Source organism: Xiphophorus couchianus, chromosome 24 (assembly GCF_001444195.1).
Source record: "Xiphophorus couchianus chromosome 24, X_couchianus-1.0, whole genome shotgun sequence".
Lineage (NCBI taxonomy): Eukaryota > Metazoa > Chordata > Actinopteri > Cyprinodontiformes > Poeciliidae > Xiphophorus > Xiphophorus couchianus.
Window position 1 is genome coordinate 19572557 of NC_040251.1, and position 12581 is coordinate 19585137.

A 12581-nucleotide genomic window follows, 5' to 3' on the forward strand; every position below is an offset into this window, starting at 1 on the left:
ATGACTCAGCAGCATTTCTCATCAGTTTGTTTTTTCTGCTAATATTGTTTTTATTTACTTTTTATTAATGTTGATTTAGTTTTTATTTAGTTTTTATTGTTGGTTTAGTTTTTTAGTCTAAAGAGACTAAAATCAGAGGCGATCAGAGCTAAATGCTAACATCTGGTTAGCATGTAGCTAGGTGCTAACATCTGTTAGCATGTAGCTAGGTGCTAACATCTAGTTAGCATGTAGCTAGGTGCTAACATCTGGTTAGCATGTAGCTAGGTGCTAACATCTAGTTAGCATGTAGCTAGGTGCTAACATCTAGTTAGCATGTAGCTAGGTGCTAACATCTAGTTAGCATGTAGCTTGCTAAGGCCTGACTGTGTTCTCCCTGTGCCTTCATGGATTATTGGATTAATTATTATAACAGCATGAAGAGGATTTTATTCTACAATCTGAGAATTTTGTATTTGTGATTTATTACTTAGAAAAAAACCTATTTTGAAATGAACAGAAACATTTTATAAATCATTTAAATTCTGCATGTTGATCCTGTTTGATACTTTTATTCATGTTTCTCTTTCTGATCTATAAAGTTGAATAAACTATTTAATGAAATGTTTTGTTTTGTTGTGTGAAAGTTTAAAGCTGCAGCCAAACACTCAGACTGGAACCAGTACAAACATCCAGGACATCCACTGGTCACACAGCAGGTCTGGTGTTTGATTCGTCTCATCAGCTTTTCCAAACCAGTTCTGGACCAGTTTGGACCTGTAATCCAGCTTTAACCAGCCTTAAACCACTTTAAAACAGTTTTCCAGTCCTAATGGGACAGTAAACCAGTGACAGCTGCTCTATAAACCAGTCACCACCTGCTGGTCCAGTTGCAGCTCCCCGTCTGCACTGGGAGACGTCCAGCAGCGCTCATCATCTTGACTTTGTGTTTTATTTTTAGTTTGATGCAGATAATTCAAAATAATGCAGAAACGTTTCTGTTCCAGACTGACTGACGCTCCGCATCATGATGCTGCCACCACCGTGTTTCCCTGTGATTTTCTTTAGTTTTTTTCCAGGGCTGATAATCTGGTTTCCTGTTTGGATTATTAAAGATGTGATGTTGCAGAAGAGCCGGAGTTTCCCCAGAACTGAGGAAACCTTGTCAGATCCTGTGATCCTGACGGGAGAAACGTCCAGATTTCTGGCTGCATGTTAGAGATTTAGTTCATTTCTACAAATTTATTTACAGCTTTTATTTAACGGGTTTCTATGATGGACTATTGGAGTCATTGCAGATAGAAGAAAAGAATCCATTTCTGCTGAAAAACTCAGATTCATATTCAGATTAATCTTTTACATTTTCGAGAAAATACAAGGAAATTTCGGAGTTTCAAAAGTCGAAATAAATAAATCATAAAATTTGTAAAATAATCTCAGAAAGGCCCATTTTTTGGAGAATTATTTAGCTCTAAATTGTCAGGTTCGGTGTAAAACTGCCTCCTTCGTCGTGTCTCTCCAGTGGTTCCGGTGTTTCTGCTGGTTTCATTAGACCAGTTAGCATCAAGCTAGCGGTGCTGCTACAGCTGCATTTATTAGCTCCGCCAGCAGGGGTCGCCTCACAGGCCTGCTGCCTCCTCCTCCTCCTCCTCTTCCTCCTGACGCACCGCCTTCATCATCCGGACCGGACCGCAGCCTGGATGCTCCAGCAGTCCGTGTAGCTGAGAACCGGGTCTCCGTCCTCCCAGCCCGGTCCCGGTCCCGGTTCTGATGGATGGTTAGCCCACCGCCCTGCCTGCTGCTGCGGACCCGGGGAGCCATGGAGTCGGTCGGTGCGGGGGGCTCCGCGGGGCTCCGCGGGGCCCCGGGGCCGCAGTGAAGGCGGAGGAACCGCGACCCGCCGCGGGGAACATGGTGAGTGCTTCCACGGTCCGGTTCTGACCCGGTTCTGACTCGGTAAAACAAGCGGATTAATGCATGTTGTGTTTATGGGTGTAAGCGGTCCCACGGTCCGTGAAGGGGTCGTGAAAAAATCGGACAGAAATGCCACACTTCCGGTTCTAATTCACTAAAACCCGATCATTTGTGTGACGTCACGTTGACATGTTTCCAGAAAGTCAACAGACAGAAGCGCTGATGCATTTTCCTGCCTTTGGACCGGGACGTGAACGCATCACGTGATTCCTCATCTTAAAGCATTGGGTCAAAACGTTAGGCTACAGCAGGGGTCAAAGGTCACAGCAGGTTGTTACAGCAATCAGAGTAAATGAATAAATCTCTGAAACTTTACAGTTGGAGAAATCATGAATGAATAATGGAGCGCTGCGGTTCTGGTTCTGGTTGGATCACCCTGCGGTTCTGGTTCACTTCATCCAACTGGATCAGTTTGATCCTCAGCAGCTGATTGGTCGCATCAGACAGGAAGTGACATCACTCACCAGCTCCTCTGCCTCTTTATGCAACCTGCTGAGGAGGCGTGAGAACGCCTCGCCGAGTCACGGCGGCGGTGGGCGATCAGCGTGACTCACCTGCCTCCACACCAGGTCAAAGGTCATCTGCCTCTGACAGAGCTGGACTGTTTCAGGTCTGTGGAGCTCCAGGTGTTCAGGGGATGGTTCTGATCTTTTATTTTGAAAATATACCGGTGACCTCACTGACGCCATGTTGGTGTTTCTGCTGCCTGGTGATGCCAAGGTCATCAAGGTCACATGAAGGTCACATGAAGGTCGTGTCTCTTCACCCTGAGCTCCCAGTGGACAGTCTGTCTCAGTCTGTCTCTGTGGTGGGACGTCTGCTGCCGGCGGCGTCTCTGTCACGTTTTCCCATCAGCCCCGGCGGCTCATATTGATGATCCAGCCGGCCTGGCTGCTGACCCGACCCGCGGCGCCGTTCAGGAGCGTCGGAGCGGGTCAGGAAACTTCCTGCTGCTCGCCGAGCGACGGCGAATCTGGAGCAGGAAGTTTGATCCTGCTAACAGGAAGCTAACGGCTGTTCGGTAGAGATCAATCGATTAATCAGGCTAATTATTGAAGTCACTGCTAATAATTTAGTTATTGATTAACTAACGCTAATTAAATTAGACTCTAAAGAGAAAAACTCAGGTCAGTTATCAAACCAAAACTTTATAAAATAGTTTCTACATTTGAAATGAAAAATATCATATCAATATTTTCTACCCAAAACTCCTGATAGGATTTTGCATTTTAGGGAATAACAGTTCATTTTCTCATTTTAAAAATAATTTATTTGCATCTTTTAATGTAATCTAACATACTAATATAAAAAGACTTTAATAAAATATCTGCAGACTGATGACTAATCAATAAATCACTGATCAGTCGATCAGTAAACAGGCAGTAATCTGCAGTAATAATTGGTATAGTTCAGATAATCCTAATCTGAGTTTGTAATCCTGAACTTGTTTCTAATTTATCTTCAGATTAAATCAGGATTAGACAACATGAACGCTCTTAAAGGGCCGGCAGCGCCAGAATCAATAAAACCCGTTAATAAAATATTAAAATCATCCTGTCTGCATTAAAATGAAATAATATTGAACATCTGATAATCATATTTTCCAGAAGTTTCTTTGTTTGTTTGTTTTGGTGACTTTTTTCTTTTTCCAGTTAAAATCTCTGATTTTTCGGAGCTAATTCTGAAATATTTGTAATATTTGTTATTATTTCTGGCAGTAAATGTGACTTTTTGTTCCTCGTCGTATCGATCACAAAGAATAACTGATAATAACTGATAATAATGGATATTAGCTGATGGTAACTGGCTCGTTGCTCCTCAGCTTCTGTGTTCGGGGAAAAGCGGCTCAATCGTTTCCGATCTATTGAAAATGTCTCTTTCCACTGGTTGTGTCCAAGGTAACAATTAATGATGAACATCGATCCGAAGCCCCGACAATAATCTGGAGAAAAGTTTTAAGATGTTCGCCTCGTTATACACAGATACGAAGGTGAGTTTTACTTTAAACTTTGTGGCTAACATTAGCTTTAGCTTATGCTAGACATTTTTCTTGTAAAAATGTATCTAAACATTTTTCATCCATTCTAACGGACAATGTTTTTACCTTGTGTTCAAGTATATTAGGTGGTTTATTGTCGTTAGTGTCAGAGACCAAGTAACGGGGATTTTACGGTTCAGGCTTTTTGCTTCTGCAGCCTGAGGAACAACAAGCCCATAGCTTAACAGTAGAGCAGCTCTGGTGTCGGAGTTCTAGTTCAGCTGACTGTTCAGGTTTAAAGTTGTTGCTTTTAGAAAAATATGGCCGTGTTCCTTAAGGTCTCCGTGTTACTTAGTTTTATTAGTTTAGCATGTTTCTTGTGAAGCAGGACGGTGTTTCCAGCAGTGTGTTCAGGCGGGTCAGTAGCTCGGCTGTCTGGTTCTGGTCTGCTCTCTGGTTCCCATAAACTCTTTCAGGCTGAATACAGAAGTGATTCCATGGAAATAACACAGGAGGCTCCTTTACCTTCTGCTTTAGGCTGAAGAAGTTGATCCGGAGTGAAGTGAAGGCTGTAAACTTTGCTGTGCTGCGTTAGCTTTAACTGGTAGCGATGAATATTTACAAGCCACCGTCTTCTTAATTCAGGACAGCTTGGAAATCCATGAAAACATAAAAGCCCATTATATTAGGAAGACAGCAATGTTCATAGTATTGTTTTATTTGCGTCTGAAATAAGACTTTGTCTTTTCTAGCTGTCATGGTAACTCAAAGCGAAAAAAGAGCCGCATTTGCGCATGCGGTTGTGACGTCAGCGCGGCAGGTGCAAAGAGCCCACTGGACATCAGGTCAGGCTGAGGCAGCAGAGGAATAAGACATAAATAAAACACACTGCCACCTGCTGGTGGGAGTTGGCATCACTTTCAGCGTTTTTCCCCATTTTTCAGGAAATATTTTCATAAATCTCCTAGCTTTTACAGCACTGAGGCTTTTACAGTTACTTTGTAATAATAAATGACAAATGTATTATTCTTAAATAAATGTCATAAATTGATGCATCAGCCTTAAAGACACGGCGCCATTTTGATTTAACTTGAGTTTCCATGAACACAAAATCACAACAAACCGTAGGAACCGACTCGTGTAATTCGGGCCACTTGAAGAGCTACGGCGGACCGGACCTGGTCCCGGACCTGGTCCCGGATCTGGTCCCGGATCTGATCCCGGACCTGGTCCCGGACCTGGTCCCGGACCTGGTCCCGGACCTAACCCTAACCCTGGTCCCGGATCTGGTCCCGGACCTGGTCCCGGATCTGGTTTAGTTTTACTTTTGTTTCATTAAATGATTCACAAACCGACTTTCTGTAAAGTTTGTCTTTCTGCTCAGCTGAGGATCAGGATGATGTCAGAGGGCAGCAGGTCTGTGGACGCTACGCAGTCAGCGCTCGCACACACACACACACACAGGAACACTGACACACACACACACACACACACACACACACAGGAACACTGACACACACACACACACACACACACACACAGGAACACTGACACACACACTCACACAGGAACACTGACACACACACACACACTCACACAGGAACACTGACTCACACACACACACACACACACTCACTCACACAGGAACACTGACACACACACACACTCACACACACACACAAACACACAGGAACACTGACTCACTCACACACACTCACTCACACACACTCACACACACTCACTCACACAGGAACACTGACACACACACACAGACACACACACACACAAACACACACTCACTCACGCACACACACACACACACAGGAACACTGACACACACACACTCACTCACACAGGAACACTGACACACACACACAGACACACACACTCACACACACACACAAACACACAGGAACACTGACTCACTCACACACACTCACTCACTCACACACACACACACACATTGCGTTCAGGCTGTCGGTGAAATCTGCTCTCTGATGCATCAAGAGTTGCTGCTCAGCTTGAAGCGTTTCATGTTGCTGGAAGCAGCAACCAGGACTTGCTGGTTGCTGGTTGCCGTTGCTGGTTGCCGTTGCTCTGATCTCCTGCTTCGTTTCTAAATCTGTCTCTAACTTTTCCTTCCAGAAGGTTTTAGATGTTTTGTCTCATTCTGCTGCTGGTTCAGTCCAATCATTTTCTCCATCCTGATGGAGAATCAGCTGAGTGTTGGTGAAGCTGGTCTTACTGGGATCACTGGTGTGGAGTCACAGAGTCACAGAGTCCTGCTGACCAGAACCGGCTCTGTTTCTGTTCTGATCAGTTGATCAGTCATTAATGTGAGATGAATTATTCTGGATCATATCTGAGGCCTGGAGTCCTGTTGGAGGTCAAAGGTCAACCTGGGGCAGCCGTTTCCTGGCTGCTTTCTGCTCCGGTTTTATTTCTGAATCTGATTTTTATTCTGTAACTCAAATTATATAAAGATTAAATTATTTTACATTATTTCTGTAAAAGCAGGAATAAAGTTTATGTTAAATATATTTGATTTTTATTATTTCTACAGCTGTAAAATAAATCAGATCAATAAACAGATGAACATAGCAGCATGTGCAGATTATAATCTGAATTATTAGTCCAGCTGTTAGCAGGATTACACATCCTGATCAAAATGACATTTTAACCCAGATATTATATTAGAGACAGAAGCAGATTATAAATCTTTCCTTGTTTCTGAAAACCTGGAAAAATGTTCAATAATTTATGAACATGGAGATTAGAAATGATCTTTCCAATAAATTCAGCCTCATAAATGTTTCAAAATCTTAAAACTTGAATATATTATTTGGTTGATTATTTTCTTCAGTCTGGTTCATCTTTTATTTTCTCTGCAGAGTAAAAATGATCCAACGGATCAAATCAGGATCCAAACCTGAAAACCTGAGTGTAATTATTAATAATGATCATAATAATAATAATAATAATAATAACAATAATAACAATAATAATGATCATAATAATAACAATAATAATGATCATAATAATAATAATTACAATAAGATTGATAATAATAATAATAATAATAATATCAATATCAACAACAATAATAATAACCATAATAATAAGCATAATTATTATTATTATGGTTATTATTATTGTTGTTGTGAAGCCTGCATTCTGTAGGTTTGTCCTCTTCAGTGACGTTCAGGTCAGATTTCTGCTGCTGCTGTTTACTGGACCAGCAGAAACTCAGAAGTTTGAAGATCTGATTCAAACCGATCAGACGTTTCCTTGGTTACGACCAGAACGGATCCAGAGGTCAGAGTTCAGATCAGCTGGATGGAAACGACTTCCTGTTTGCTGCTGATGGGAGCAGGAAGTTGATTTAGTTTCAGTAACAGATTAATGAAGCGTTTCCTCTGCAGACAGTGAATACATGAACCAGCTGCTGATCCAGAACCAGAACCAGTCAGATTCAGCTAGACACCCAGGATCCTCTGGGATCCTCTGGGATCCATCCAGGAAGCTGTTCATCAAATTCTGCTTCGTTTCTATCAGAAGCTGAAATATTAACTCTGCTGGTTTTTAAACTGTTAGCATTTATGATGCTAACAGTTTAAATGCTAAGTAGCCAGACTAGCTAGCAGCTAATCTTTGAGTGTAAGCATTGAACATCAGATGAACATGTTGTGACTGATTTTGATGGATTTTATTCCAACAGCTTCACATGGGTTCTATGCGGCGGCCATCTTGGATTTCAGGGTTTTGTTGCTAAAACTTTTCATGTCAAAAGATTCCAGTTGATTTATTTTAACTTGGAAAAAGATATTTATAACTGAACACAAACAGAACATTGTCGTCATGATCCTGATGAACGTTGCCATGGTTACTGACACGCTGCTCCTGATTGGCTGGGATTCAGGCGACCAGAATAAACATCAGCTAAATATGAATCACACTAACAGAAAGTAGAGAATCTGTCAATAAGAAATTATCCATATGATTGAAAAAGTACAAATATTAGTGAATTTTACTTTTATTTCTGTTTTTTGTGGATATTTTTCTATTTTTCTCTTTTTAAAATGTAAACAAACATATTTACATTAGAAAAAATAAAATAAAAAATGTTTTATATAGAAGTAAAAACTAATCAATAATTACATCTAAAGTCCTAATTTCAATAAATATTGATAATAATTTGAGAACTATAAATAATTTTGTGGCGTCCTCACAGCCAGCAGGAGCCGCACAAACACTCGCCTTGATTGGCTCACGCTGTTGCTAAGGGAGCAGCAGCCGCGCCTCCGATTGGTCCGGCTGCAGACTCAGGTCGGTCATCAGTCAGCATCTCTGTGTTGTCATGACAACAGACAGGAAGCAGGAGGCGGGGCCTGGTGGTGTTATTGTTGCAGCAGCAGAAGAAAAAAAAACTCCTGTTTTTACAATCTGTCTGCCAACACACAGCCAGCACACACACACACACACACACCCACACATACACCCACACACCCACACACACACACAGTGGGTCAGTCGGCTGCGACCTGCTAATCTCTGATGGCAGGATGATTATTAAAATGACGTTTGAATAGAATAAAAGGCTCTGAGCATTTAGCTGGCGCTCTGGAGCGGTGTGTGTGTGTGTGTGTGTGTGTGTGTGTGTGTGTGTGTGTGTGTGTGTGTGTGTGTGTGTGTGTGTGACTGCAGTCATTTCACTGCTGCTTGTGTCTGTTTTCATGGATTCAGATTGAGCCTCTGCAGGTTTTCCAGCAGAAAGTGAAACAGAGGAATTTCTCTGATTGGTTGCCATGTTGGTGTTGAGTTCATTGGTTGCCATGTTGGTGTTGTGTTGATTGGTTGCCATGTTGGTGTTGAGTTGATTGGTTGCCATGTTGGTGTTGGGTTGATTGGTTGCCATGTTGGTGTTGAGTTGATTGGTTGCCATGTTGGTGATGAGTTGATTGGTTGCCATGTTGGTGATGAGTTCATTGGTTGCCATGTTGGTGATGAGTTCATTGGTTGCCATGTTGGTGTTGAGTTGATTGGTTGCCATGTTGGTGTTGAGTTGATTGGTTGCCATGTTGGTGTTGAGTCGATTGGTTGCCATGTTGGTGTTGGGTTGATTGGTTGCCATGTTGGTGTTGAGTCGATTGGTTGCCATTTTGGTGTTGGGTTGATTGGTTGCCATGTTGGTGTTGGGTTGATTGGTTGCCATGTTGGTGTTGGGTTGATTGGTTGCCATGTTGGTGTTGAGTTGATTGGTTGCCATGTTGGTGTTGGGTTGATTGGTTGCCATGTTGGTGTTGAGTTGATTGGTTGCCATGTTGGTGTTGAGTCGATTGGTTGCCATGTTGGTGTTGAGTTGATTGGTTGCCATGTTGGTGTTGAGTTGATTGGTTGCCATGTTGGTGTTGGGTTGATTGGTTGCCATGTTGGTGTTGGGTTGATTGGTTGCCATGTTGGTGTTGGGTTGATTGGTTGCCATGTTGGTGTTGGGTTGATTGGTGCCCAGTAAACATGCAGGTCAGTTGGGATCCGCTCTGTTATTATGGGATATAATCTGTTATGTTTTGGACCAATTAAAGGTCCAAACGTTTCCTTTAATTAAACCAAAGTAAACAATATTTCTGATCATTATCTCCATAATTCATTCAAATATTTAAGTAGAACAATAAACAATGACATAGATACATGGACTGCCTGAACTGTGACTGGTTACCATGGTGACGCTTTAAAGGGATACAGCAGCTGGAATTGGATCAAATGTTGCAGTTTTGGTTCCTGTAGAACCGGGTCAACCGGACTGAAGGAGGAATCAGCTTTAGAACTGAATGATGATCTGACAGAGATTTTCATCTGTCACTTCCTGAGGTGGGCCGGGATCTCTCTGGATCCCTCTAGATCTCTCTGGATCTCTCTAGTTTTCTCTGGATCTCTCTAGTTTTCTCTGGATCTCTCTGGATCTCTCTAGTTTTCTGTGGATCTCTCTAGATCTCTCTGAATCTCTCTAGTTTTCTCTGGATCTCTCTGGATCTCTCTAGTTTTCTCTGGATCTCTCTGGATCTCTCTAGTTTTCTCTGAATCTCTCTAGTTTTCTCTGGATCTCTCTGGATCTCTCTAGTTTTCTCTGGATCTCTCTGGATCTCTCTAGTTTTCTCTGGATCTCTCTAGATCTCTCTGAATCTCTCTAGTTTTCTCTGGATCTCTCTAGTTTTCTCTGGATCTCTCTGGATCTCTCTAGTTTTCTCTGGATCTCTCTAGTTTTCTCTGGATCTCTCTAGTTTTCTCTAGATCTCTCTAGTTTTCTCTGGATCTCTCTGGATCTCTCTAGATCTCTCTAGTTTTCTCTGGATCTCTCTGGATCTCTCTAGTTTTCTCTGGATCTCTCTAGATCTCTCTGAATCTCTCTAGTTTTCTCTGGATCTCTCTAGTTTTCTCTGGATCTCTCTGGATCTCTCTAGTTTTCTCTAGATCTCTCTAGTTTTCTCTGGATCTCTCTAGTTTTCTCTGGATCTCTCTGGATCTCTCTAGTTTTCTCTGGATCTCTCTAGATCTCTCTGGATCTCTCTAGTTTTCTCTGGATCTCTCTAGTTTTCTCTGGATCTCTCTGGATCTCTCTAGTTTTCTCTAGATCTCTCTAGTTTTCTCTGGATCTCTCTAGTTTTCTCTGGATCTCTCTGGATCTCTCTAGTTTTCTCTGGATCTCTCTAGATCTCTCTGGATCTCTCTAGTTTTCTCTGGATCTCTCTAGTTTTCTCTGGATCTCTCTGGATCTCTCTAGTTTTCTCTAGATCTCTCTAGTTTTCTCTGGATCTCTCTAGATCTCTCTGGATCTTCCCAGACGGCGTCTTCTGAGTTTGGTTTCTGGTTAGTGGTTTAATGTGACTCCTTTGATTTCCCTCGTCTGTCTCTGCAGGTGAAACCGTTCACCTGAGCGCCGCACTCTGACCTCCTGACCTCCTCCTCATTGCCATGGCGACCACGCTGGAGACGCCGCCGCTTGAGCCGCGCCCCAGCCGGCCGGACACCTGCCTGGACCCCGGGGGCCGCTACTCGGCGGTCCCCTCGGTGGTCTGCTCCATGTGCTGCCTCTTTGGCATCATCTACTGCTTCTTCGGTGAGTTCTGATGGATCCGACCGGATCCTGATGGAACCCTAACCCGACTGGTTCCTGCCGGTTGGTTAGGGTTCCTGAGGTCCGACCTCCATCTTGGTTCTGACCCCGCCCCTGCTGCGCTCCACCAGGCTACCGCTGCTACAAGGCGGTGATGTTCCTGACGGGCCTGATGTTCGGCTCCGTGGTCATCTTCCTGCTGTGCTACAAGGAGCGCGTCCTGGACACCCAGCTGAGCGTGGAGGCCTCGGTGGGCATCGGGCTGGGCATCGGCACGCTGTGCGGCCTGGTCACCATGCTGGTGCGCAGCGTGGGGCTGTTCATGGTGGGGCTGCTGCTGGGGCTGCTGGTGGGCGTGGCCACCCTGGTGGGCATGGCGGAGCTGTCCCAGGCCCCGTCGCGCTCCGTCTGGGTGCCGCTGGGCGTCCTGCTGGGCCTGGGCATGCTGTTCGCCGTGCTGACGCTGCAGTGGCAGCGCCTCTTCACCACGCTGTCCACCGCCGTGTTCGGCGCCGCCGTCATCACCGTGGTCCTGGACTACTTCCTGGAGCTGTTTGCGCTGCTGGTGTACGTCTACGAGCGGATCAAGGTGGAGCCGGGGAAGCCGGTGTGTTGGATGACCTGGCTGGTGCTGGGGGTGTGGCCGTCCCTCACCCTGCTGGGGGTCATAGTTCAGTGGAAGGTGACCGCCGAGGGATACTCTCACACTAAAGGTGAGGAACCGATCTCCCAACCTGAGCCAGGCTGCAGGTCGTCACCCTGATGTTGGTAAACTTCCTGTCTGTTCCTCAGTGATCATCAGCCGCCAGCAGCGAAGGATGCAGGTGATGCGGATTCGTCAGCGAGACGACCGCTACCGCAATAAGAAGAAGAAGAAGCAGCAACATGGCTCCTCCCACCATCACCAGGCCAAGCAGCTCAACGCCGAGCCCGCCTACCGCCGCAAGCCCAACCCCATCCGTCGCTACGACACCGACGTCCTGTCGCCGGTAGCCAGCGTCGCACGCCGTCTGCGTCCCAGCGGACGAAGCGTCTCCGTGTCTCAACTGTCTCTGTTGTCTTCCAGAGTTACATCCAGAGTTTCCGGGACCGGCAGGTCCAGGCGCAGCCCTTCCCCGGCCGGCTGGTAGGAGGCGCTCACGCTGTGGTGGAGATGGGCTACGACTGCGGCTCCGCCACCCCCCTCACCGGGGCCGCGGGGCCGCCTCTACGGGCCTGACCTCTGACCCCAGACCTTCACAGGCCTGATCAGGAGGAACTGACTACAGCCACTACACTCACCACCGGATTGACAGGCCACCTCCTGGTGTTGACCTCTGACCCTGCAGGCAGAATCTACTCACCTTTAAACTCTTTACAAAGTCTTGACACATGAGCTAGGCTAGCTGTGGCTAATGAGCTAAGCTAGCCGCTGGCTTTGTGACGCTAATCGCATGCAGACACTAAACACACACACACCACAGCTCCAACCCTGAAGGAACCCAATGACCCGGTTCTGAGCTTTCTGCCTCCATCTTCAGTCAAACATCGACTCCAGTG

The 12581-nt window shown here is 45.0% G+C and overlaps 1 protein-coding gene across 1 annotated transcript; it reads left to right on the forward strand.

Moving 5' to 3' along the window:
* The first annotated feature begins 1573 nt into the window (after positions 1–1573).
* tmem198ab (transmembrane protein 198ab) lies at positions 1574–12524 on the forward strand. The gene is made up of 5 exons (XM_028010696.1): positions 1574–1893; positions 10845–11045; positions 11174–11755; positions 11835–12031; positions 12109–12524. Exons 2-5 carry the CDS (start codon positions 10901–10903, stop codon positions 12259–12261), a joined length of 1077 nt encoding a protein of 358 aa, XP_027866497.1. The 5' UTR covers positions 1574–1893; positions 10845–10900; the 3' UTR covers positions 12262–12524.
* Positions 12525–12581: the final 57 nt, after the last annotated feature.